This window comes from Leptopilina boulardi, unplaced genomic scaffold, assembly GCF_019393585.1.
Source record: "Leptopilina boulardi isolate dan_hultmark-lab unplaced genomic scaffold, ZJU_Lbou_2.1 LbouV2_399, whole genome shotgun sequence".
Taxonomy (NCBI): Eukaryota; Metazoa; Arthropoda; class Insecta; order Hymenoptera; family Figitidae; genus Leptopilina; species Leptopilina boulardi.
In genome coordinates, this window is record NW_026137972.1 from 1289423 (window position 1) to 1315723 (window position 26301).

The window sequence follows — 26301 nt, forward strand, 5'->3', positions numbered from 1 at the left end:
CATAAAAGAAAAATAATTAGGATAAGAATTTTTGAAGTGGCGATTTTTGAAGTTATTATTTATGGCAATATCATTTTTTGTTTTTACTAATAAATTAAAAGATTAAATAATAAATAAGGTAAATAAAATAAAATTAATATTTTATAAAATAAATTAATATTTACAAAATCCTCTCTATATTGTATAAGAAAAAAAATTGAACGTTTTTTTTTTAAAATGTTTATTTTCTACAAAAAGTAAAAAATAGTCACTAGTTAACAAATTGTAAAATTAAATATTTATCAACATTTTTCATATATAAACTATAATAATAAATTATTTAGAATTTCGAATATTTTCTTTTACATAACTTGTAACAAATACAATTTCCCCTCCATATCATTGTCAATTTTTCGTTGCATGAATTTAAAATTAATTAGCAGATAGTACTTAAGTGAATCAATCCACTCGTCAATATTATTTTTCACTGATGAATGAATGCCAATAATAATTTTCATTATTAATTCACGATAATCATCCGATTGTCGAAATGGTCTAATTCTTTCTCGTAGATTGACATTTATAAATTCCCATAGAAAGTCAACAGTTTCAGAAATAGCATTACTTTTTAAATATTTCTTACATTTTTTAAATAAACCTTTATTAATTTTTCTCACCAATTTAATGCTAATCAATAGTAATTTACCAAAAATTACATCTGGATTATCAATTTCGCAAATATGATTTAAAAATGATGAAAATAAAGTTAAACTCAATTTTGAATTGGTAAATTCCTCTTTATAACGTGACAAGAAATTTTTCAATACTTTTTCAAAAATATTGTTACTTATACTATTATTTGTTGTTAATGCAACATTAATAGGTCTAACTCCATTTTTTTGTTCCTTCAATTTTTTAACAAAATCCAAAGGTGTCATTAATTGTTTTCCATCAATGACAATTAATCCATCGGTCAATGAAACTTCAATTCCTTTAATTATAAAGTCGTCTTTGATAATTGAACACGATAGCAAATTTTTATTACTTATTTTAATAGTCGATCGAATTATTTGTTCCGGTGAATTATGAAGGGATGTACTGTTTTTTACCATTCGTAAAAATTCTTTTCTATGTCGATTTTTTCTCAAACTATTCTCAAAATCTTGAATAAATTCTGTTTGATTTTTCTTTAAGATACTATTGGCAAATTGTAAATCAACTGTTGAATTTGTAAATAATAATAATTTCGAAACAAGATTTAGAGTGTCTTGTGCTGAAACATAATGTTTATGACGAGAATCGTAAATGTTGTTAATTATAAAACCAACATTAACTCCACTAGCGGCAATTGATCCAATTTGTGCCGAACTGTGAACTATTTTTGCAGCAGTACTTAAAGTAGTATTTTTAATTGCATTTGATAGTAACATAGAACCGCCACTTGTTGCCACTGTTAAAATACTATTCGCTAATCCAAACCATCGTAGAAATCCCTCCTTGTCTTTCATGCTAATTGATTGTTCGTGAATATGACGATCTGCTATTTTGTGAGAATTCCTTCCCATTGACCACAATCCACTTAATCCCATTCCTACTGCTCCTGAAAGTAATTTTTTTTTATATACTTTTGATTTAAAAAAAACCTTTTCAGCGCGGGCCAACGCAGAATGAAATCTCTAATCGTAAATCTTAAGCTTTTACATGAGAGAGAAAAGGACAAAAGATATGCCTATCCTTTTCTCTCTCATGTAAAAGCTTAAGATTTACGATTAGAGATTTCATTCTGCTTAGGCCTAGTAAAATGAGTGAATCCCCGAAAGTATAATCGCCAAAATATCCCCACTCACCATTTGTCATAATTCTCGTCAACTACCGCACCCTGTTCTAGTAAAAATTTAGTAACTTTATAGTAACTTTTAATTTTAACAATGAACTCACTAAATTTTCACTAGAGCAAGGTGCTGTAGTTGACGAGAATTATGACAAATGACGAGTGGGGACAATGAAAACCAACCTTATACATAACTTAAGGCTGCGTCCACAATGTATTTAATACAAAAAAATTTGTATGTATTTGTATTAATTTCTATTAATACTTTACGCCTCCATGTAAATAATTAACTGAATCAAATATTTATGATTTTTTGATACAAATAAAAATTATTTGTTACAATATTTAATTCTTAGAAATTAATGTCAATTATGAAGAATATTAATTTGTAATTTTCATTTACATAAAACTTTTTAATAACAAAAACATGAAATTTTTCTTCATAAGTTAAATCAATCTATAAAAAATTTGAATGAAAGAAATAATTAAATTAAATAATTTCTGATTTAAGTCAAATTTCGATTTATATGAAAAAAAATTGTTTTGATGCAAAAAAATTGTGTATTCGGATCGAATACCATTTTCCGCAATTAAAGACGTTTTAGTTTCAATTAAAACAATAACTCATGTTGACTAATTAAATATTTGGTTCAAGAAAATTTTTTGGTTATTTCAAAATTTGAATTAAAGAAACATGTGAAATTTTCATAATTGATTTAAAGCAATATTATTTATTATTTTGTAATATTCCATATATTTTATTTAAATAATTTTTATTTGATATACAAATTACTGTTTATTTGATACGATAAAATAAAATACTTAGATCAGGTAAATATTTATTTGGTTCAAATATGCATATTTACTGAATAATAGACAAGTAAATTATTTACTTGGATCAAGTAATTTTTATTTGTGTATTATTCTATTTAAAAATTTTGAAGTTACCTACATGAATATTAATATTGAATTGAAATTAAATAATTAATAATTAATTTTAGATTAAAATTACCTAAAGCCATAACAGTGCCACCAACAGGATTAAAAGTAGCTGCAAGTCCAACTCCAGCACAACCCAAACCAACAAATCTATTAATCTTATCAATATTATTAATTATCTTTGCATTACACGATGGCGATTTATACATTTCAATAGAAACATAGGAAATTTTTTCCGACCATTGATCTCTATAATCACCTTGATATTCGCCTAATTTTGGCACCACCATAAAACACTGTGGCAAATTATTATAATTTAAATAATCCTTCCAACTTTTGTAAACTCGTTCACAATCGTCAATATAGTAGGTCTCTAATTTTGTCGTCACTATATTTCCATTTTCAGTTTGTTTAACAATATTTTTTAAAACTTTAAATATTGGTATTGGTTGTAAACATTTATTAACATGTTCATCACTAAAATATTTACAACATTCCGTTGATGTATCAAATATCACATTATAAATTAATCCACACATTATTTCTTTTTCACGTGTATTTTGAATTCCATGGCGTACAATTTTTTCATATATCTTGTCAATTATTTGTCGTTGTTGTGTATCGTGAAAAAAAAATTCATCATTTAAATGTTTTTCAAAAAAACATGTTGCATCAATTGTTAATTGATTAATTTGCGGTGGACCAAAAAGTGCAGTGCCAATAAAATTTTTTAAATGATATGGTTTCTTTTGATCGTAAATATTCCAGTCGCTGAGTAATTCATAAAAATTTTGCTGACAATTTCTAGCTGCTTTTACCAATTTTTCCTAATGATGAATAATATATAATTATTTTTTAACTAAATATTTATATAATTAACAGAGTAAAAAAGTTACTGTTAAACATAATATTAATTCATCTTATTCAAATTGATATATTTTAAAACTGTAATTTTGTAAACTAATATAAATATGAAACTAGATAAAAACTAATACTAATATTAGATAAAAAAATTTACAATTTTAATTATTGTATACATACTTTTGTATCTTTTAGTGGAGTCATATTAATTATTATTTTAATAAGATTGAAGACACTATTTTGATTTTAAATCACTGAGTTACTATTACAGTTATATTAGAATTATACGAAGCGAAAAGCAGAAATTAATATTTTCAAGGACACAATCTATTGACAATCGAACCCAAGACTTAATTGTTTAGAACATGCTTGGAGCAGTAAAAGTTATTTTACTATATATAACTCTTAAAAATCTAATTCATTTTATATTAATTTTTATATAATTTAATTTATTTTTATATAATTTTCATGCTTTATCTTTACTTAAGTAATTTCATTAGACATTAAAATAAACTTTAGTCAAAGTTTAAAATGACTATAGCCGATTATCTATTTTCACGTCGAGAACAGACGTAACTTTAGCCAATTGTCTATCGTCACGCCGAGAACAGGCGTGACTTAAGTCAAACGCCTATTTTCACGCTGTAAAAAGACGTGACTTTAGCGGAATGTCTATATTCACGCCCTCAATTGATGTGACTTTAGTGTAATGTCTATTTTCACGCCGTAAAAAGACGTAATTTAAGCAATGACTATATTTACGCTGTGAAATAACGTGATTTTAGCCAAATGACTTTTCACGCCTTGAAAAGACGTTACTTTAGTCAAATGCCTATATTTACGCTGTCAATTAACGTGACTTTTAGTCAATTGTCTATTTTCACGTCGTGAAAAGAACGTGACTTTAGCCAATTGTTTATTTTCACCCCGTAAAAAGACGTGAAGTTAGACCATTGTCTATTTTCACGCCGAGAACAGACGTGATTTTAGCCAATTGTCTTACTCTTGATCTGAAATGACACATATGGAGACAGTGACTAAATCTTTTTATAATGTATAGATAGATAAATATTGCGTGAATTGACAAAATGAATATAAGTGTTCAATATTGTGTTTTAAAAACACTTGTTCGGAACAATTATTATCGTTCTCTATCTCAGTTCTATAATATTAATGATAATTCTTTTGGATTTAATGAACAACAAAAAGAGGTATTTTCTTATTCTTATTAAATAATGTATTATGTATAACCATTTTATATAAATTAAGATAGTTTAAAAGATTATAAAAGTTAAATTGGATATAGTTCCGAATAGCACATACCTCCGATTTCAATAAAACTTAGTATCCCTACGTAATTTGGTGCGCTGATTACCAAAATCATAGTGAAAATTGGCGGAAATTTAATTATCATGGTAAAAACCATAAAAAACACCATAAAATCATGGTTTTTTTCGATTATCTCGTAAAAAACAAAAAACTTCGAAAAAAGTTTTAGACGAAAGTTGTAGATCTCTAAAAAACACACATTTCATGTTTTATGCATTTTTTACCAAAAGTCATTATTTTTCGAGAAAAACGCAAAATAGTAAACACGGCCTTCGGCCGCGTAAGGTACTGCTCGCTTCTCTTTTTAAGAAATCTTGGCGAGAGGGGGTGGATGTGTCCGAAAGTAATTTGCAGAAATTGTGGGGTGGAGTCTACAGCATCGGTAAACGCAAAATAGTAAACACGGCCTTCGGCCGCGTAAGGTACTGCTCGCTTTTCTTTTTAAAAAAACCTTGGCGAGAGGGGGTGGATATGGCCGAAAGTATTTTGCGGAATTCGTTGGATCCTGAGTAATGGTGAATATGATAATTTCTGCAAATTACTTTCGGACACATCCACCCCCTCTCGCCAAGATTTCTTAAAAAGAGAAGCGAGCAGTACCTTACGCGGCCGAAGGCCGTGTTTACTATTTTGCGTTTTTCTCGAAAAATAATGACTTTTGGTAAAAAATGCATAAAACATGAAATGTGTGTTTTTTAGAGATCTACAACTTTCGTCTAAAACTTTTTTCGAAGTTTTTTGTTTTTTACGAGATAATCGAAAAAAACCATGATTTTATGGTGTTTTTTATGGTTTTTACCATGATAATTAAATTTCCGCCAATTTTCACTATGATTTTCGTAATCAGCGCACCAAATTACGTAGGGATACCAAGTTTTATCGAAATCAGAGGTATGTGCTATTCGGAACTGCACCCGTTAAATTAAAATATTATATAATATATGTAGTTTAAAAAAATATAAATTATTATAATTATTGTATTGAATTTTTTACTTTCTTAAAATCTAAGAAAATAAATTTTACATCTATTTTTGAAATGCATATACGCATTTACTTTGTACAGTTGCGCAACTTGGCTTTTAATTTTGCGCAAAAGGAACTCGCCCCAAAAGCTTCAAAAATTGACAAAACAGATCATTTTGATAATTTGAGGGTATGTAATTATTAAAATAATTCAAACTTAACTATATAAGAAGGAAAAAAAAAATTATGAATGCTTGTTAATTTTTAAAAGTCATTTTGGAAGAAAATGGGTGAATTGGGGTTTCATGGAATAACTGCAAAATCAGAATATGGCGGGACTGGAGGAACTTATTTAGATCATGTTATTATAGCAGAAGAAATTAGTAGAGCTTCTGGTGCTATAGGACTTAGTTATGTCATTCATTCGAATGTGTGTTTAAATCAAATTCACAGACACGGCACTGAGGAGCAAAAACACTATTATTTACCAAAGGTAATGGAGACAAAAATTTTAATTAGTTATACAATTTAGAAATAATAAGTCTCATAAAAATTCAAGTTAAAATAGCATCACGTGGTTAATTAATTGAATTAAATTCTTTATAATTTTTATTTACCGTACATTAAAAATGTTATGTTTTTTTTAGTGTTTTTGAATATTTTACTCTCTTCTAAAGCTTTGTAGTGGTGAACATGTGGGAGCTTTGGCAATGTCGGAAGCGGGTTCAGGTTCAGATGTCGTTTCAATGAAATTAAAGGCAGAGAAAAAGGGCGATTACTACATTTTAAATGGAACCAAATTTTGGATTACAAATGGACCAGACGCTGACACTTTAGTTGTTTATGCAAAAACAGACCTGAATTGTGCAAAACCGCAACATGGAATTACGAGTTTTATTGTAGAAAAAGGAACTCCCGGTTTTAGCACTGGACAAAAACTCGATAAATTTGGAATGAGGGGTTCAAATACATCGGAATTAATATTCGAAAACTGTAAAATTCCTGGTATATAAATCCTTTAAATATTTAAAGAATTTTATTTCAATTGTAGTAACAGATATACTATAATTAATTAAATGTTTCAATTTCATCACAGATAATTAAAAGGCATTAAAATAAGCTGCAATGCTTATTATTTTAATCCAATTTTGCTTATTTTAATCCATTTTGGTATGAAAATAAGCAAAATTGGATTAAAATAATAAGCGTTGCTGCTTATTTTAATGCCTTTTAATTTTCTGTGTTTATATGAAAAATGTAAAATTTAATTCACCAAAAAAAAATTTAAACCCATATTTCAGCTAAAAATATTTTGGGCAAATTAAATCAAGGTGTTTATGTATTAATGAGTGGTTTGGATTTGGAACGACTTGTTGCATCAGCAATTAGTATTGGGTGATTTTGCAATCTATATATATTTGTAATTTTTTTTATTAAATAAGTATAATTAAACGAAAATTTTTCTTCTAGAATTATGCAGGCATGTTGTGATGTTGCTTTTAAATACGCACACGAACGGGAACAATTTAATAAACCAATCGCTCATTTTCAGATGATGCAGGTATATACAACTATATTCAAATTAAATAAAAGCTAAAATTTCTTTTCTGCAAAGAATTTTTTTTTTAATTTTAATTTTATAACGATAATAAAAAAATAATATTTTTAAAAATTGAATATATTTAGGAAAAACTTGCCAATATGCATATGGCTCTGTCTACCAGTAAAGGTTACACATATTCCATTGCAAAGGCATGTGATGCTGGTTATGTTGATCGTAAAGATTGCGCGGCAGTTATCACTTATGGAGCTGAAGCATCAGTGAAAGTAGCTCTCGATGCTATACAAATTTTAGGTAGTTTGAAATTTTTTTTCAAAATAGAAGCGATTTTTTTTTTGAATTAGTAAATTAATGGAGGGCATAATCACAAAAGTGATAAATTTTTAAATAATTTAACGCAAACAAAATTATTTTGTTAACGTGTACCATTCCTTAAAAATTAAAGAGGAAAACAGAATCTTTTGTAAAAAAATTTTCTAGGTGGCAATGGATATATAAATGATTATCCAGTTGGCCGCTTTTTGAGAGATGCCAAATTGGGAGAAATTGGCGCTGGTACTTCACAGATACGAAGAATGGTTATTGGTCGAGCAATAGCTGAAGACTATTCATAGTATGCAGTAAAATTTAGAATAAATAATGGATCTAGTTTTTTTATGTACAAAACAACAATCTTAAAATTGTTCTATTCAGAAATTTTTCATTTTTAATATATGATTCTGAAAAGAGATTTTTTTTTTAAACAAATTATCCTTTTTGGTAATTATTAAGTATTTTTAATATTAGAAATTTTCCAATTTCTCACAGAAAATTAAACGGCATTAAAATAAGCTGCAACGCTTATTATTTTAATCCAATTTTTCTTATTTTAATCCATTTTGGTATTAAAATAAGCAAAATTAGATTAAAATAATAAGCGTTGCAGCTTATTTTAATACCTTATAATTTTCTGTGCTAACATTAATTTGTGTATCTAATATCTATCGATGATTACAATATTTACACATTTGTATTTGACATTTATTAATGTCATACTTGATAATTTTTATTAATTTTACAAAATTTTTAATTAAATAATAACCATTTGTTAAAATAACTATTTTTCATTTATACATACAAAAAAATGCGTACTTTATATTTGGGTCAATCCATTATATTTCGAATGAAGTCGTCGCTGACTAATTTTTAAAAATTATAATACTTTGCAGGAATGATTTTGAAGTTATCAAGATCACGAAATGAAAAGAATTTTAATAAAATTTTAATTATTTATTGCAAAATATGAATTTAAAGTATATAAGGTGCTGAAAACTGTCAATTTTTTAGCCATTAGAAAATATGCAAAAATACGTAGAATTTACCATAAAAATAAAAAATTTTTTTTGTAATTTACTAAGAATGAATAAATTTATCATTATTTATTGATGTAATTATTTAAATATGTGAAATAATATATAAAATATGATTTTCAAGTTCGCCTGTCAAATAACCTAAATTTGCAAATTTCATCTATTAAATGTGAGAAAGAGAAGTCATTAAATTGAAAAAAACCTTACCAAATATAAAGTACCTGTGACTAATTTTTAGTTTTTCTTAGCACTTTTTTCCTTTTTTCTTCATAAATGTGAAATAAAAAGCAATAAAAATTGGCACTTTGCTTATTTTCACTATTTTCAAATGTAAATAACTTTCTTGGAGAAAACTGAAAAATTACAAAACTTGGGCAATATCTAATTGATCACTAAATACACACACTGGAAAAAAATTCGCTTTGGTCCCGAAGATACTTTTTAAGATAATTAAGTTTAAACTTTTCACAATTTTTATGAGGTTAATGCATGTGATTTTTATAAAATTGAAGTTAGTTCAAAATATTTAACCAATAAAACCTAACTTCGTCCTTAAAAAACTACATGTATTAACCTGATAAAAATTGTGAAAAGTTTAAACTTAATTATCTCAAAAAGTATCTTCGGGACCAAAGCGAATTTTTTTCCAGTGTGTGTAGTTAGTGATCAATTAGATATTGCCCAAGTTTTGTAATTTTTCAGTTTTCTCCAAGAAAGTTATTTACATTTGAAAATAGTGAAAATAAGCAAAGTGCCAATTTTTATTGCTTTTTATTTCACATTTATGAAGAAAAAAGGAAAAAAGTGCTAAGAAAAACTAAAAGTTAGTCACAGGTACTTTATATTTGGTAAGGTTTTTTTCAATTTAATGACTTCTCTTTCTCACATTTAATAGATGAATTTTGCAAATTTAGGTTATTTGACAGGCGAACTTGAAAATCATATTTTATATATTATTTCACATATTTAAATAATTACATCAATTGATAATGATAAATTTATTCATTCTTAGTAAATTACAAAAAAAAATTTTTATTTTTATGGTAAATTCTACGTATTTTTGCATATTTTCTAATGGCTAAAAAATAGACAGTTTTCAGCACCTCATATACTTTAAATTCATATTTTGCAATAAATAATTAAAATTTTATTAAAATTCTTTTTATTTCGTGATCTTGATAACTTCAAAATCATTCCTGCAAAGTATTATAATTTTTAAAAATTAGTCAGCGACGACTTCAGTCGAAATATAATGGATTGACCCATTTATTTTATAATTTTCATATAAGTATGTCGAAACCTATACCTATAGGCATTTTATGTCAATTATTTATTAATAGATTAATATTTAAGCATTTATAAAATTTAAAATATAAAATAAAAAAAAATTAACACGCATAAATTTCGATAAAAAGCTTCAAAGAAAAGAATTTTTTTCTTGTATTTTAAATAGATAAATAAAACCTTGTGGAAATTGTAAATTATTCAATTTTCTTATCAGTGAAAATTTGTATATAAACGTCTTAAAGGTTTAGATAATTTTCAAATCAAACAATGAATTTTGAAACAAAGTTCCTTGGGTCACTCCTGTTGGTAGTGGCTATTGCCACTTCTAATTTTGGTCAAACTACTTTTAGGACAACACAACTCAATACCATCGTAAGTTTGTTTTCAACATTTTTGTCTTCTCTATTAATGAATAGAAATAAAATACACTGTTAAAAATGTTTCAAAAATTCATTTACAACTTTACACCAAGTGTACAGTTGTACGGACTCGGTGTTAAAATTTGGTACGAAATTGCATGAACAACCTCATTTTGCACCGAGTCCAGTGTAAATTTAAGAAATTGTTATCGAGTTTTAGAAAAATTACTTCTATTAACCTGGAAATGAAGGAATATTTTTTAAATAATATTATCAGCTAAACTCTAACGTTCTCCATCGCAAAAATTTATTTGAGTGTTTATTTAGTAGTAATTTAAATATTGCCCAAGTTTGGAATTTTTCCAGTCAGCTCCTTCACTTTAAATTCTTATTTTAAGAAAAATAATAGAAATTTTAACACGCAGTTTCTTTTATTTCGTTTTCAAAATATCATAGGTATAAAGTCATTTCTGAAAGTACCAATTTAAAAAAAATTATGCCGTAATGACTCAGTAAGATATAATAAACTGACCCCATAATAATAATATATAATTTTTTAAAATTAATATACCATATAATGCATTTATTTTTATTTCATGATTTTATGATCTCTACAATTTCATCATTAAATTAATATTAAATTAAATAATTAATAAAGTAATAAAAATAAAATTATTTTAATTTATTTTTAAATTTTGTGTACTTTTTTAATAACTATTAAAAAATATTTCGACGCTCCCGACGATAAACTATTTATTCGAACTTCAGTGCAATTACAATATAATCCTTATTTAAATAATTATTTTAAAAAGTTTAAAAAATGTTATTAATAATTAAAATACAAAGTTTAATATTTGCTTTCAAAATTTTTCTTTATTTAAATAATTGATTTACTTACATTATTAAATTATATTGTGAAATTATTTATATAAGAATTTGAATAAAAATAAAAATTAGGTTAACCTTTTATAGAATTCAATTAGAATTGATATCATACGTCCAAAGCAAATGAATGGACATAATTTTGCACAATTTTCTGAACTAACATTTTATTGCACTACAGTTTCGAATAATCGTCGGAGAGCGTCGATGTATCCTGTGAAAAGAAAACAAAAAGATTTTGTATATAATCTAAAATGCACGCAATAAATGTCAAAGTCTATATTACAACTTTATAGTGTTAAAGACTAACACGTGATTCGAATCACACTTAAAAAATGTTTTGTAAAAAACTTACACTTTCAAGGATGCTAAACTGAAAATTTTCACCTTGTGGTGTGAAATCAGATTTCATTTTTAACAGTGTAGAATTAGAAATTAAAATAAAAATCTTTTTTTTATTTTAGATCTGCAATGAATCCCAAACTAAAGAATTTATTTCAATTATGAATATAACAAATATAACAATAAATGAAATTCCTCGGGATAAAAATTTGGTGGTTTTAACTGACTCTACAGATATATATTCGACATACAAAGAAAAATTAATTGAAGAAGAAGCAACGTTCATACCATTTTATGGAACAATAGACGTGCAAACAATATTTAGAATAGCAGTTATTTTCCATTCAACAAAAGAAAAAATTAAATTTATTATTCATGGCAATAGTTCTGAAAATGCTGCAAATATTTTTGAGAATTTGGTCAATTTTATCGATATCTCTGATTTAAAAGATAATATTGCTGTTGCATTGACGATTCCCAATGTTGAAGGTAACATTATGACCAACGGTACTTTTTCTACATGGGAAATAAATAATGGTAATAAAATTACTAAATTTACTTTTAGTCAAAAGATTCAAAAGCAATGTAATTGTGCAATGCAATATGTGAACCAACAAGTTTCCTTAGATATGAAAAAAGTTGTTGAAGAATTAGAAAATAAAAGTTATGAACAAGATACTGTGGCAAGAATGTACAATTGTCTCTGGTCTTTCGCTAGATCGAATCATAATAATGTTAATAATTATATTCTAAATTTTCGAAAATGTTTCAATGTTATTCAATTCCCAAAAACACATGCTTTGGTACAAAATGAATATTTAATAAAATTGATATTATTTACTGAATGTTTTCAATTTCAAGAAGCTAGTGTCGCCTGGTCTGAGCCATTAAGAAATTTTCAGCTACAACGTTTGGGAAACTTAAATGATTGGTACCCGAAAACTAATAATGGTTTGCTAATTCGAAGAAAAGTAAATCAGAGTTGTAATGCTATGAGAAAAGACTTCAAATTGAATGCGAGGGGAAATTTTGTTAAACTAAGCGATCTCGATTTCAAGCAATGTGATAAAGAACCTAAAGTAATTGAAATATTTGGATTGAAAAAAGTTATAATTGATAAGGATATGGATTTTACTGGGAAGGATGTTCAAATGATAATCATAGCACCCATATGGGAAGTAATTTCGTCTTCGAATAATGGAACAACTGAGCGTAGAGTAATTAATTTAAATGGTAGAAACGGTACGAATTTTGATAAAGAAAGAGCGGATGATGGCAATCGAGATGGAAATAAAAATGGTGCTAATGGTTTAGCTGGGAAGCCAGGAGGACCTGCTGGAAGCTTTTACGGAATCACAAACAAAATTATAAATGCAGAACAATTAACTATTTTGGCAAATGGAGGAAGAGGAGGAAATGGACAAAGTGGTGGACACGGGGCTGTCGGTGCCGATGGATTATCTTATAACGGAGCACCTGCAATAGTTTGTGGAGAAAAACTTGCAGGATGGCATACTAGCAGAGGAATGTACGGAATGACAGAATATGGTACAGAAGCAACTTATCATTTTGATGCCATATATGGTAAGTCTGGATCTATTGGCGGAAGCGGAGGTAATGGAGGTATTGGCGGAATTGGCGGGAAAAAAGGCAGTGTTTATATTTTCCAATTAAAAAATAATACAGATAGGTACGAATCATTTACAGTAGATGGTGAAGCAGGGTCATCAGGTAAAGGTGGAAAGGCTGCTTTGGGTGGTAAAGAAGGTAATATGGTCATTGCATGTGAATGCTGTATTTGGTGGTGTAGTGGCTGTGAAAAATACACAGTGATAGGACCTTTCAATAAAGTAGCTAAAATGGGTTCTGAAGGGAAGTCAGGCATCAGTCTGAAGAGGAAAATAGATGCAGAGAATTCACATACTGAAAATAGTCTTCCAAATTCATTGAATAGATATAAAATGTTCATTAGAACCTATCTAACAAAATTTCCTTTCAGACAAATACTATGGTCCTTTTATAATGATATAAATACATATATGTTTAGGTATGATACATTGAGTTTAGTTGAAGATTATATAGGATTAGAGAAACAATTTTTTTCTTTAAATCACTTTAACTTTACATCTTCATATCAACAATTTAAGAATCGAATTGACATGTATGTCCTAAATCCTAAAGAACAAGAAAAAACTGCAGAATACAAAAAAATTATCGAAGAATTAAAAAATGATGCCGAAAGTAAGTTGTATTTTTTAAAATGTTTTTTGTTACATAAAAAATAGTTTTTAATTAAATTTATTTTCAGAACGTCTTAAATCTGTCTTATCACATCGTTTCTATTATGATGTCACTCCAGACCCAATTGAAGAAGCAAAGAATTCTTTCAAGCCACTGATAATTCAATTAGAAAATTTTAGAAGTACTAACATTATTTTACATCTTCTCAAACAACATATTTTTTCACTGGAAGATACGATGGCAGAAGGTCAAAGATTAATTGAAACATTGGCAAAAGATGCTATCTGGGATACAGAAGACATGTTAGATCAAGAATTGGATTCTGTACTTACAGAAATTTTAGAGATGAAGCAGCATGAACTTTACAATCAAGATAAACTGAAAGAAAGTCGTGAGAAATTAGGAAAAATTATAAGCCTTAGAAGAATGTTTGGAATTTTGAAAGTTGGTTGTGCAGCATTAGGAATTATAAATCCTTTTTTAGGAACAGCGGCTATAGCTGCTATTGGAGTTGTCGACGCATTTACAACTGATGGAGACGAAGCACAAGTAACCGCCATACCAAAATATTTCGAGAATGTGGTTAAAGAGTCCGATAATTACTTTAAAAACATGAAGACTGAACAAAATAATATCATTGAAGAACAGGAAAAATTTGTGAAGGCAAAAATTAAGGAAACTACAACAGTCGTTGGTGCTGCTGTGATCTCTGATGTTTGGGAATCATCAAGCAAATATAGAAACATAGGTTATGGAACACTGCAAATTGAGGAATTAAAAAATTCCCGATACGCTATGCAGGAAGTCTACGCTCGTAAAGAAACTCAATTAACAATAGAATTAGAAAATTTAAAAAAACCAAATGAAAAACAGGATATAAATGGTATAAAAGCTCTTGAAACTGGATTAGATGTAACTAAATATTTAAAAGTAACATCTATGATTTCCGCAGGTATATCGGAAAGCGTTGTTAGTATTATGAGAAATAATAAAAAAGTTAATGAAATTGATGCAGCACTAACCAAAAGTTATGATACTTGGAAAGAACTTAATTCATTAGAGAACAATATTTATGACAAAATTAATCCACTGTTTACTAACATGAAGACAAATTTAGATAGTGTGCAGAGTGATCTGGAAAATATGAATGAAATTCAACAAGAAATTGCAAAATGGAATGTTACCGGCACAATTAAGGGCATACAGCATATTTTAAATAGTGTGACTAAAAACTTTAAAGTAAATGAGAACATGAATTTTGTGTTCAATAAACTCATTGCAGATTTTGACACACTTTTTAATTTACACACATTATTGTTGGATGGCAAGAAGGAAAAATTAGATAAAATCTATCTTACTAATATTCTCATTGCACATTCTAATCATGGTAATAATTTATTAATTAGTGATTCTGAATTGCGAAATGCGATATCAGAATTGCAGATTCTTAGAACAACGAATCAATTAGCTGAAAAATATGATAAATGGCTTTTTGCGTTGAAACAGTATGCTTTCCCTTATAGTGGAGAAATACTTGATTCATTACCCGATTTGAGTGAATTTACAAACGAAAGTATGACTAATTTTGGAAATTTTATAATTAAAAATAAAGATTTCATAATAGCAAATTCTGCATTTGCTAAAACTACAGATAATAAAATGACAACAGTTTTCAGAGGTTCTAACTTTCCACATGACATATCAAGATTTTCTTTCTACATTTGGAAAAATGATGAGAATAAACAAGAGATAAAAGATATTTTAAATGGTGGAGAAACAACTTTGGTTGCAGATATCAATAACTTTAATTTGTCTTACGATAGCGTAAAGTTTAATCGTATTAAAATATTATTTACTGCTAATAATGCAAATATGCAAGAGGAATTAAATGAAGAGCTGAAGAATTTTGATGTAAAGCTCACGCATCATGGGGATTCAAAGTATAGATATGGTAGTTCCATTTATGATATTAGAAATAATCCAACACTTTTTTGGTTCGCTTATGCGGCAAACAATAATGAACGGGAATCACAACTTGTTTCGAGATTCGCTAATGCTCCCTACATGTTAAGTCCATATGCAACATGGTCTATTGAACTTTCGCCAATACATCCATCGCGTAACTTTACATTTTTACAGAAATTCGCTGATATTGTTAGTCTAGAACTTATAGGAAATGCTGAATATTTGAAAAATTCTACATGTGACTCAACATGTGAAGTAAAAATGAAAAAATTTTATACACTTGCAACTGATTTAGCAAAAAATTAATAATTTACATATTTGTGAAGTTTTATTGTAATTAAAAAAAAATTATATTTACCTTCTAAAAAATTTTAACAAGAAAAATCTAGTTTAGTGTTAGATATGTAACAACAACTAAATCTTGTTTTAATTTTATATCATAATCTTGAAAAACCTGATTTTAATATAAGGATTTCCGAAATTTTTAACTCAAAATTCAATTCTAATAATGTCAATTTTTTATATGACTTACTCGTTTACGTCATAGTCGTTAAATAATAATTATTGTATTTACATTCTGTCTATTTAAATAATAAAAATAATTTGTTGAAAAAGGTAAAATTTATTAATTTCTATATATATATATTTACTTTATCAAGAAAATTTGTGCTTTTATAGTTATTTGCATATGTCTAAATATTGACATTTTACGTCAATCTGCTTATAAATTCTATATATTTATATATTTTAATTTAAAATAAATGATATACGAATCGATTAACACATAATATAAATTCCATACCCTAAAATCAATAAATTAAATAAATTTTTGAAAAAAATCATTTTTTGTATTTTTTGAAATAACTTTTTCCTATTATATAAATTTTAATTAATTCTTGTCAAAATTATATTCCTGGCATCAAAACGAATCGATTGATTTATATTGTATCGCATAAGTATCGCATAAAAAATAAATTATTTCAAAAAAATTTCACCTATTAGTTATAGGAACGTGCGACAGAAAATTATTATTAAAAAAAATGTATGATGAATATGATAGGACTCAATGAAGCGCACTTTTTTGATAATAGAAATACTAGAAAGATGGAGAGAGAAAGAGTAAGCAAGAATGGGAGATTGTGAAAAGGAGGGGGAATCTGAATAGCGGGAGATTAGCATTAGTCTCCGTTCCACACAGCCATGTGGCCAAGTTGATGGATATACTGTTAAAAAATCTTTTTCTCATTTTAAAACTTGTTTTCATTATAGAAAGTTTAGAAAAACTAAAATACAATTTAAATCACAAGTGTTGAGTAATAAAAAAATATATTTTTTTTGAAATACTTAGTGAAAAATATTGAATTTTAATTGTAATTGATGTTTTTTTTATTACTGATTATTCTGATAATAGAGTGATTCGACAAAAATGAGTTTACGTGTTCAATCTGGAGTATTAAAAACAATTGTTCGGAGGAATGTTCGTTCATTATCTCAGTTTTACAGCATGTAACAGTGACCTAATATTCTAGTTAGATTTCTACAAAAAAACATATTATTTCATAAGCCACAGGTGCAATGCAATGCCACAGGTGCAACGCATTGCCTAAATAATGTTAAGATATCAATTTAACCCATATTGATAAGATAATAATGTTGAAACCTTAACCCTATATAATGTGCCCTTTACACACTAAAAAAGAAATCTTGATTTCAGCCTATTTTTGAGGCTGAATTTAAGGTGTAAACGGTTTAAGACTTTGTTTTTACTGTGTACCATCGAAGATTTAGATATTCTCCAACCTTTAAACTAAGAACAATTATATTAAATTTGTGAAGTCTTGAAGTAAAATAAAAGTATACCTAAACTTATTATTTATTCTTTATTTTTCCCGTGACAAGCATCAATGATAATGCATTTAGATTTAATGAACAACAAAAGGAGGTCTGTTATATTTAAAATCAAAAACTATTTTTTTTAAATTAGAAATAAAATAAAGAAATCAAAATACGTGAAATGTAACTAACAACTTTTAACCAGGTGTTAATTTTATTTATAACTTAAAATGTTTTTAATAAAATTTCGCTGGTTACACTGAAAATAAAATTTATTTTATTCAAATAATCGGTTACTTGGCTATTATCAAATAAATATTTATTTGTATCAGAAAATTATTGAGTCAATTAAATGATATTTTTTTACAAATATAGAAATTATTGGTACAAATACAGTTTATTTAATTCAAATAAAAGTTATTTGATGAAAGTAAATATTTATTTAATAGTCAAGTATCCAATTATTTGAATCAAATAAATTTTGTTTTCAGTTATTTTTACTTAAATTTGTTAAAACTGATTTATTGGGAGTCGATAAAACAGATTTAATTGACGTAAAAATTCACTGATTCAAAAAAAAAATAATTTTTATAACTTCTAAAAATTTGTTAAAATTCGAATCACGCATAAAATTCGATTGAATGGGAATCTATTTTAAGGTTCAAAATATGAATATCAATGAAAAGAATATGAAATGAATTATGAATACAAAATAGGGACATTACAAAGATAAGATAAAATAAAAAATGGACAGAGGTATTACATGAAATTTAATGAGACCATAAAAGAAAAATAATTAGGATAAGAATTTTTGAAGTGGCGATTTTTGAAGTTATTATTTATGGCAATATTATTTTTTGTTTTTACTAATAAATTAAAAGATTAAAAAATAAATAAGGTAAATAAAATAAAATTAATATTTTATAAAATAAATTAATATTTACAAAATCCTCTCTATATTGTATAAGAAAAAAAATTGAACGTTTTTTTTTTTAAATGTTTATTTTCTACAAAAAGTAAAAAATAGTCACTAGTTAACAAATTGTAAAATTAAATATTTATCAACATTTTTCATATATAAACTATAATAATAAATTATTTAGAATTTCGAATATTTTCTTTTACATAACTTGTAACAAATACAATTTCCCCTCCATATCATTATCAATTTTTCGTTGCATAAATTTATAATTAATTAGCAGATAGTACTTAAGTGAATCAATCCACTCGTCAATATTATTTTTCACTGATGAATGAATGCCAATAATAATTTTCATTATTAATTCACGATAATCATCCGATTGTCTAAATGGTCTAATTCTCTCTCGTAGATTGACATTTATAAATTCCCATAGAAAGTCAACAGTTTCAGAAATAGCATTACTTTTTAAATATTTTTTACATTTTTTAAATAAATCTTTATTAATTTTTCTCACCAATTTAATGCTAATCAATAGTAATTTACCAAAAATTACATCTGGATTATCAATTTCGCAAATATGATTTAAAAATGATGAAAATAAAGTTAAACTCAATTTTGAATTGGTAAATTCCTCTTTATAACGTGACAAGAAATTTTTCAATACTTTTTCAAAAATATTGTTACTTATACTATTATTTGTCGTTAATGCAACATTAATAGGTCGAATTCCATTTTTTTGTTCCTTCAATTTTTTAACAAAATCCAAAGGTGTCATTAATTGTTTTCCATCAATGACAATTAATCCATCGGTCAATGAAACTTCAATTCCTTTAATTATAAAATCATCTTTAATAATTGAACACGATAGCAAATTTTTATTACTTATTTTAATAGTCGATCGAATTATTTGTTCCGGTGAATTATGAAGGGATGTACTGTTTTTTACCATTCGTCAAAATTATTTTCTATGTCGATTTTTTCTCAAACTATTCTCAAAATCTTGAATAAATTCTGTTTGATTTTTCTTTAAGATACTATTGGCAAATTGTAAATCAACTGTTGAATTTGTAAATAATAATAATTTCGAAACAAGATTTAGAGTGTCTTGTGCTGAAACATAATGTTTATGACGAGAATCGTAAATGTTGTTAATTATAAAACCAACATTAACTCCACTAGCGGCAATTGATCCAATTTGTGCCGAACTGTGAACTATTTTTGCAGCAGTACTTAAAGTAGTATTTTTAATTGCATTTGATAGTAACATAGAACCGCCACTTGTTGCCACTGTTAAAATACTATTCGCTAATCCAAACCATCGTAGAAATCCGTCTTTGTCTTTCATGCTAATTGATTGTTCGTGAATATGGCGATCTGCTATTTTGTGAGAATTCCTTCCCATTGACCACAATCCACTTATTCCCATTCCTACTGCTCCTGAAAGTAATTTTTTTTTATATACTTTTGATTTTAAAAAAACCTTTTCAGCGCGGGCCAACGCAGAATGAAATCTCTAATCGTAAATCTTAAGCTTTTACATGAGAGAGAAAAGGACAAAAGATATGCCTATCCTTTTCTCTCTCATGTAAAAGCTTAAGATTTACGATTAGAGATTTCATTCTGCTTAGGCCTAGTAAAATGAGTGAATCCCCGAAAGTATAATCGCCAAAATATCCCCACTCACCATTTGTCATAATTCTCGTCAACTACCGCACCCTGTTCTAGTAAAAATTTAGTAACTTTATAGTAACTTTTAATTTTAACAATGAACTCACTAAATTTTCACTAGAGCAAGGTGCTGTAGTTGACGAGAATTATGACAAATGACGAGTGGGGACAATGAAAACCAACCTTATACATAACTTAAGGCTGCGTCCACAATGTATTTAATACAAAAAAATTTGTATGTATTTGTATTAATTTCTATTAATACTTTACGCCTCCATGTAAATAATTAACTGAATCAAATATTTATGATTTTTTGATACAAATAAAAATTATTTGTTACAATATTTAATTCTTAGAAATTAATGTCAATTATGAAGAATATTAATTTGTAATTTTCATTTACATAAAACTTTTTAATAACAAAAACATGAAATTTTTCTTCATAAGTTAAATCAATCTATAAAAAATTTGAATGAAAGAAATAATTAAATTAAATAATTTCTGATTTAAGTCAAATTTCGATTTATATGAAAAAAAATTGTTTTGATGCAAAAAAATTGTGTATTCGGATCGAATACCATTTTCCGCAATTAAAGACGTTTTAGTTTCAATTAAAACAATAACTCATGTTGACTAATTAAATATTTGGTTCAAGAAAATTTTTTGGTTATTTCAAAATTTGAATTAAAGAAACATGTGAAATTTTCATAATTGATTTAAAGCAATATTATTTATTATTTTGTAATATTCCATATATTTTATTTAAATAATTTTTATTTGATATACAAATTACTGTTTATTTGATACGATAAAATAAAATACTTAGATCAGGTAAATATTTATTTGGTTCAAATATGCATATTTACTGAATAATAGACAAGTAAATTATTTACTTGGATCAAGTAATTTTTATTTGTATATTATTCTATTTAAAAATTTTGAAGTTACCTACATGAATATTATAGTTAATAATATTAAATTGAAATTAAATAATTAATAATTAATTTTAGATTAAAATTACCTAAAGCCATAACAGTGCCACCAACAGGATTAAAAGTAGCTGCAAGTCCAACTCCAGCACAACCCAAACCAACAAATCTATTAATCTTGTCAATATTATTAATTATCTTTGCATTACACGATGGCGATTTATACATTTCAATAGAAACATAGGAAATTTTTTCCGACCATTGATCTCTATAATCACCTTGATATTCGCCTAATTTTGGCACCACCATAAAACACTGTGGCAAATTATTATAATTTAAATAATCCTTCCAACTTTTGTAAACTCGTTCACAATCGTCAATATAGTAGGTCTCTAATTTTGTCGTCACTATATTTCCATTTTCAGTTTGTTTAACAATATTTTTTAAAACTTTAAATATTGGTATTGGTTGTAAACATTTGTTAACATGTTCATCACTAAAATATTTACAACATTCCGTTGATGTATCAAATATCACATTATAAATTAATCCACACATTATTTCTTTTTCACGTGTATTTTGAATTCCATGGCGTACAATTTTTTCATATATCTTGTCAATTATTTGTCGTTGTTGTGAATCGTGAAAAAAAAATTCATCATTTAAATGTTTTTCAAAAAAACATGTTGCATCAATTGTTAATTGATTAATTTGCGGTGGACCAAAAAGTGCAGTGCCAATAAAATTTTTTAAATGATATGGTTTCTTTTGATCGTAAATATTCCAGTCGCTGAGTAATTCATAAAAATTTTGCTGGCAATTTCTAGCTGCTTTTATCAATTTTTCCTAATGAATATTATATATAATTACCTATTTTTTAACTAAATATTAATATAATTAACAGAATAAAAAAGTTACTGTTAAACATAATATTAATTCATCTTATTCAAATTGATATATTTTAAAACTGTAATTTTGTAAACTAATATAAATATGAAACTAGATAAAAACTAATACTAATATTAGATAAAAAAATTTACAATTTTAATTATTGTATACATACTTTTGTATCTTTTAGTGGAGTCATATTAATTATTATTTTAATAAGATTGAAGACACTATTTTGATTTTAAATCACTGAGTTATTATTACAATTATATTAGAATATATTACAATTATACGAAGCGAAAAGCAGAAATTAATATTTTCAAGGACACAATCTATTGACAATCGAACCCAATACTTAATTGTTTAGAACATGCTTGGAGCAGTAAAAGTTATTTTACTATATATAACTCTTAAATTTAATCTAATTCATTTTATATTAATTTTTATATAATTTAATTTATTTTTATATAATTTTCATGCTTTAACTTTACTTATGTAATTTCATTGGACACTAAAATAAACTTTAGTTAAAGTTTAAAATGACTATAGCCGATTATCTATTTTCACGCCGAGAACAGACGTAACTTTAGCCAATTGTCTATAATCACGACCAGAACAGGCGTGACTTTAGTCAAACGCCTATTTTACGCCGTAAAAAGACGTGACTTTAGTCAATTGTCTATATTCACGTCGTGAAAAGGACGTGACTTTAGCCAATTGTATATTTTTACCCCGTGAAAAGACGTGAATTTAGCCAATTGTCTATTTTCACGCCAAGAACAAACGTGATTTTAGCCAATTGTCTATTTTTACGAAGTGAAAATTATTAGTTACTCTTGATCTGAAATGACACATATGGAGACAGTGACTAAATGTTTTTATAATGTATAGATAGATAAATATTGCGTGAATCGACAAAATGAATATAAGTGTTCAATATTGTGTTTTAAAAACACTTGTTCGGAACAATTATTATCGTTCTCTATCTCAGTTCTATAATATTAATGATAATTCTTTTGGATTTAATGAACAACAAAAAGAGGTATTTTCTTATTCTTATTAAATAATGTATTATGTATAACCATTTTATATAAATTAAGATAGATTAAAAGATTATAAAAGTTAAATTAAAATATTATATAATATATGTAGAATAAAAAATTATAAATTATTATAATTATTGTATTGAATTTTTTACTTTCTTAAAATCTAAGAAAATAAATTTTACATCTATTTTTGAAATGCATATACGCATTTACTTTGTACAGTTGCGCAACTTGGCTTTTAATTTTGCGCAAAAGGAACTCGCCCCAAAAGCTTCAAAAATTGACAAAACAGATCATTTTGATAATTTGAGGGTATGTAATTATTAAAATAATTCAAACTTAACTATATAAGAAGGAAAAAAAAAATTATGAATGCTTGTTAATTTTTAAAAGTCATTTTGGAAGAAAATGGGTGAATTGGGGTTTCATGGAATAACTGCAAAATCAGAATATGGCGGGACTGGAGGAACTTATTTAGATCATGTTATTATAGCAGAAGAAATTAGTAGAGCTTCTGGTGCTATAGGACTTAGTTATGTCATTCATTCGAATGTGTGTTTAAATCAAATTCACAGACACGGCACTGAGGAGCAAAAACACTATTATTTACCAAAGGTAATGGAGACAAAAATTTTAATTAGTTATACAATTTAGAAATAATAAGTCTCATAAAAATTCAAGTTAAAATTGCATCACGTGGTTAATTAATTGAATTAAATTCTTTATAATTTTTAATTACCGTACATTAAAATTTTTATAGTTTTTTAGTGTTTTAAATATTTTACTCTCTTCTAAAGCTTTGTAGTGGTGAACATGTGGGAGCTTTGGCAATGTCGGAAGCGGGTTCAGGTTCAGATGTCGTTTCAATGAAATTAAAGGCAGAGAAAAAGGGCGATTACTACATTTTAAATGGAAACAAATTTTGGATTACAAATGGACCAGACGCTGACACTTTAGTTGTTTATGCAAAAACAGACCTGAATTGTGCAAAACCACAACATGGAATTACGAGTTTTATTGTGGAAAAAGGAACTCCCGGTTTTAGCACTGGACAAAAACTCGATAAATTTGGAATGAGGGGTTCAAATACATCGGAATTAATATTCGAAAACTGTAAAATTCCTGGTATATAAATCCTTTAAATATTTAAAGAATTTTATTTCAATTGTAGTAACAGATATACTATAATTAATTAAATGTTTCAATTTCATCACAGATAATTAAAAGGCATTAAAATAAGCTGCAATGCTTATTATTTTAATCCAATTTTGCTTATTTTAATCCATTTTGGTATTAAAATAAGCAAAATTGGATTAAAATAATAAGCGTTGCTGCTTATTTTAATGCCTTTTAATTTTCTGTGTTTATATGAAAAATGTAAAATTTAATTCACCAAAAAAAATTTTAAACCCATATTTCAGCTAAAAATATTTTGGGCAAATTAAATCAAGGTGTTTATGTATTAATGAGTGGTTTGGACTTGGAACGACTTGTTGCATCAGCAATTAGTATTGGGTGATTTTGTAATCTATATATTTGTAATTTTTTTATTAAATAAGTATAATTAAACGAAAAATTTTCTTCTAGAATTATGCAGGCATGTTGTGATGTTGCTTTTAAATACGCACACGAACGGGAGCAATTTAATAAACCAATCGCTCATTTTCAGATGATGCAGGTATATACAACTATATTCAAATTAAATAAAAGCTAAAATTTCTTTTTTGCAAAGAATTTTTTTTTTAATTTTAATTTTATAACGATAATAAAATAATAATATTTTTAAAAATTAAATATATTTAGGAAAAACTTGCCAATATGCATATGGCTCTGTCTACCAGTAAATGTTACACATATTCCATTGCAAAGGCATGTGATGCTGGTTATGTTGATCGTAAAGATTGCGCGGCAGTTATCACTTATGGAGCTGAAGCATCAGTGAAAGTAGCTCTCGATGCTATACAAATTTTAGGTAGTTTGAAATTTTTTTTCAAAATAGAAGCGATTTTTTTTTTGAATTAGAAAATTAATGGAGGGCATAATCTCAAAAGTGATAAATTTTTAACAATTTAACGCAAACAAAATTATTTTGTGTTCCATTCTTTAAAAATTAAAAAGAAAAACAGAATCTTTTGTAAAAAAAAATTTCTAGGTGGCAATGGATATGTAAATGATTATCCAGTTGGCCGCTTTTTGAGAGATGCCAAATTGGGAGAAATTGGCGCTGGTACTTCACAGATACGAAGAATGGTTATTGGTCGAGCAATAGCTGAAGACTATTCATAGTATGCAGTAAAATTTAGAATAAATAATGGATCTAGTTTTTTTATGTACAAAAAAACCATCTTAAAATTGTTCTATTCAGAAATTTTTCATTTTTAATATATGATTCTGAAAAGGGAATTTTTTTTTAAACACATTATCCTTTTTGATAATTATTAAGTATTTTTAATTTTAGGAATTTTCCAATTTCTAACATTAATTTGTGTATCTAATATCTATCTATGATTACAATATTTACACATTTGTATTTGACATTTATTAACGTCATACTTGATAATTTTTATTAATTTTACAAATTTTTAATTAAATAATAACCATTTGTTAAAATAAACATTTTTCATTTATACATACAAAAAAATGCGTACTTTATATTTATTTTATAATTTTCATATAAGTATGTCGAAACCTATACCTATAGGCATTTTATGTCAATTATTTATTAATAGATTAATATATACGCATTTATAAAATTTAAAATATAAAATAAAAAAAAATTGACACGCATAAATTTCCATAAAAAGCTTCAAAGAAAAGAATTTTTTTCTTGTATTTTAAATAGATAAATAAAAAGTTGTGGAAATTGTAAATTATTCAATTTTCTTATTAGTAAAAATTTGTATATAAACGTCTTAAAGGTTTCGATAATTTTCAAATGAAACAATGAATTGTGAAACAAAGTTCCTTGGGTCACTCCTGTTGGTAGTGGCTATTGCCACTTCTAATTTTGGTCAAACTACTTTTAGGACAACACAACTCAATACCATCGTAAGTTTGTTTTCAACATTTTTGTCTTCTCTATTAATGAATAGAAATAAAATAGAATTAAAATTAAAATATTTTTTTT

The 26301-nt window shown here is 26.3% G+C and overlaps 8 protein-coding genes across 11 annotated transcripts in view; 5 read left to right on the top strand and 3 right to left on the bottom strand.

The window, feature by feature from the left end:
- LOC127289018 (isovaleryl-CoA dehydrogenase, mitochondrial-like) lies at positions 1 to 8277 on the top strand. Of its 2 annotated transcripts, XM_051316760.1 has the most exons (9): positions 1 to 118; positions 4671 to 4821; positions 6003 to 6092; positions 6174 to 6395; positions 6580 to 6907; positions 7204 to 7297; positions 7373 to 7463; positions 7589 to 7757; positions 7944 to 8277. In XM_051316760.1, exons 2-9 carry the CDS (start codon positions 4699 to 4701, stop codon positions 8075 to 8077), a joined length of 1251 nt encoding a protein of 416 aa, XP_051172717.1. In that variant the 5' UTR covers positions 1 to 118; positions 4671 to 4698; the 3' UTR covers positions 8078 to 8277. The 2 variants fall into 2 exon arrangements, with proteins under 2 accessions (XP_051172717.1, XP_051172718.1); XM_051316761.1 differs by lacking the exon at positions 4671 to 4821.
- On the bottom strand, positions 215 to 21658 carry LOC127289020 (uncharacterized). 2 transcript variants are annotated; one of them, XM_051316767.1, is made up of 3 exons: positions 21519 to 21658; positions 2823 to 2899; positions 215 to 1579 (listed from the first exon to the last, which is right to left on the bottom strand). In XM_051316767.1, exons 2-3 carry the CDS (start codon positions 2830 to 2832, stop codon positions 342 to 344), a joined length of 1248 nt encoding a protein of 415 aa, XP_051172724.1. In that variant the 5' UTR covers positions 2833 to 2899; positions 21519 to 21658; the 3' UTR covers positions 215 to 341. The 2 variants fall into 2 exon arrangements, with proteins under 2 accessions (XP_051172724.1, XP_051172725.1); XM_051316768.1 differs by lacking the exon at positions 21519 to 21658 and adding an exon at positions 3009 to 3079.
- Positions 2860 to 4000, bottom strand: LOC127288947 (uncharacterized; the record flags this gene model as incomplete). The annotated part of the gene is made up of 2 exons (XM_051316665.1): positions 3791 to 4000; positions 2860 to 3576 (listed from the first exon to the last, which is right to left on the bottom strand). Coding segments are annotated over exons 1-2 (741 nt in total), but the record flags the coding sequence as incomplete, so codon positions are not given.
- LOC127288948 (uncharacterized) lies at positions 10367 to 16358 on the top strand. Its single transcript, XM_051316666.1, has 3 exons — positions 10367 to 10471; positions 11805 to 13923; positions 13991 to 16358. Exons 1-3 carry the CDS (start codon positions 10367 to 10369, stop codon positions 16192 to 16194), a joined length of 4428 nt encoding a protein of 1475 aa, XP_051172623.1. The 3' UTR covers positions 16195 to 16358.
- LOC127289019 (isovaleryl-CoA dehydrogenase, mitochondrial-like) overlaps positions 17052 to 26301 on the top strand; it is a 20883-nt gene continuing 11633 nt past the window's right edge. The window contains exon 1 of one of the 2 annotated variants that reach the window (XM_051316766.1): positions 17052 to 17201. The gene's annotated coding sequence lies outside the window, so the exon portion shown is untranslated. Of the gene's footprint in view, positions 17271 to 26301 lie in introns of both variants that reach the window. The other variant, XM_051316763.1, reaches the window with a different exon arrangement.
- Positions 18519 to 25579, top strand: LOC127289017 (isovaleryl-CoA dehydrogenase, mitochondrial-like). The gene is made up of 9 exons (XM_051316759.1): positions 18519 to 18619; positions 23020 to 23170; positions 23397 to 23486; positions 23568 to 23789; positions 23972 to 24299; positions 24596 to 24689; positions 24762 to 24852; positions 24978 to 25146; positions 25327 to 25579. Exons 2-9 carry the CDS (start codon positions 23048 to 23050, stop codon positions 25458 to 25460), a joined length of 1251 nt encoding a protein of 416 aa, XP_051172716.1. The 5' UTR covers positions 18519 to 18619; positions 23020 to 23047; the 3' UTR covers positions 25461 to 25579.
- On the bottom strand, positions 19469 to 22680 carry LOC127289016 (uncharacterized). The gene is made up of 3 exons (XM_051316758.1): positions 22304 to 22680; positions 21333 to 22086; positions 19469 to 20080 (listed from the first exon to the last, which is right to left on the bottom strand). The coding sequence occupies exons 1-3, from the start codon at positions 22325 to 22327 to the stop codon at positions 19602 to 19604; spliced, it is 1257 nt and encodes a 418-aa protein (XP_051172715.1). The 5' UTR covers positions 22328 to 22680; the 3' UTR covers positions 19469 to 19601.
- Positions 26018 to 26301, top strand: part of LOC127289014 (uncharacterized) — a 5084-nt gene continuing 4800 nt past the window's right edge. The window contains exon 1 of the mRNA XM_051316755.1: positions 26018 to 26222. Within this exon, the coding sequence (XP_051172712.1) occupies positions 26118 to 26222 (105 nt within the window). The 5' untranslated portion in view covers positions 26018 to 26117. The remainder of the gene's footprint in view (positions 26223 to 26301) is intronic.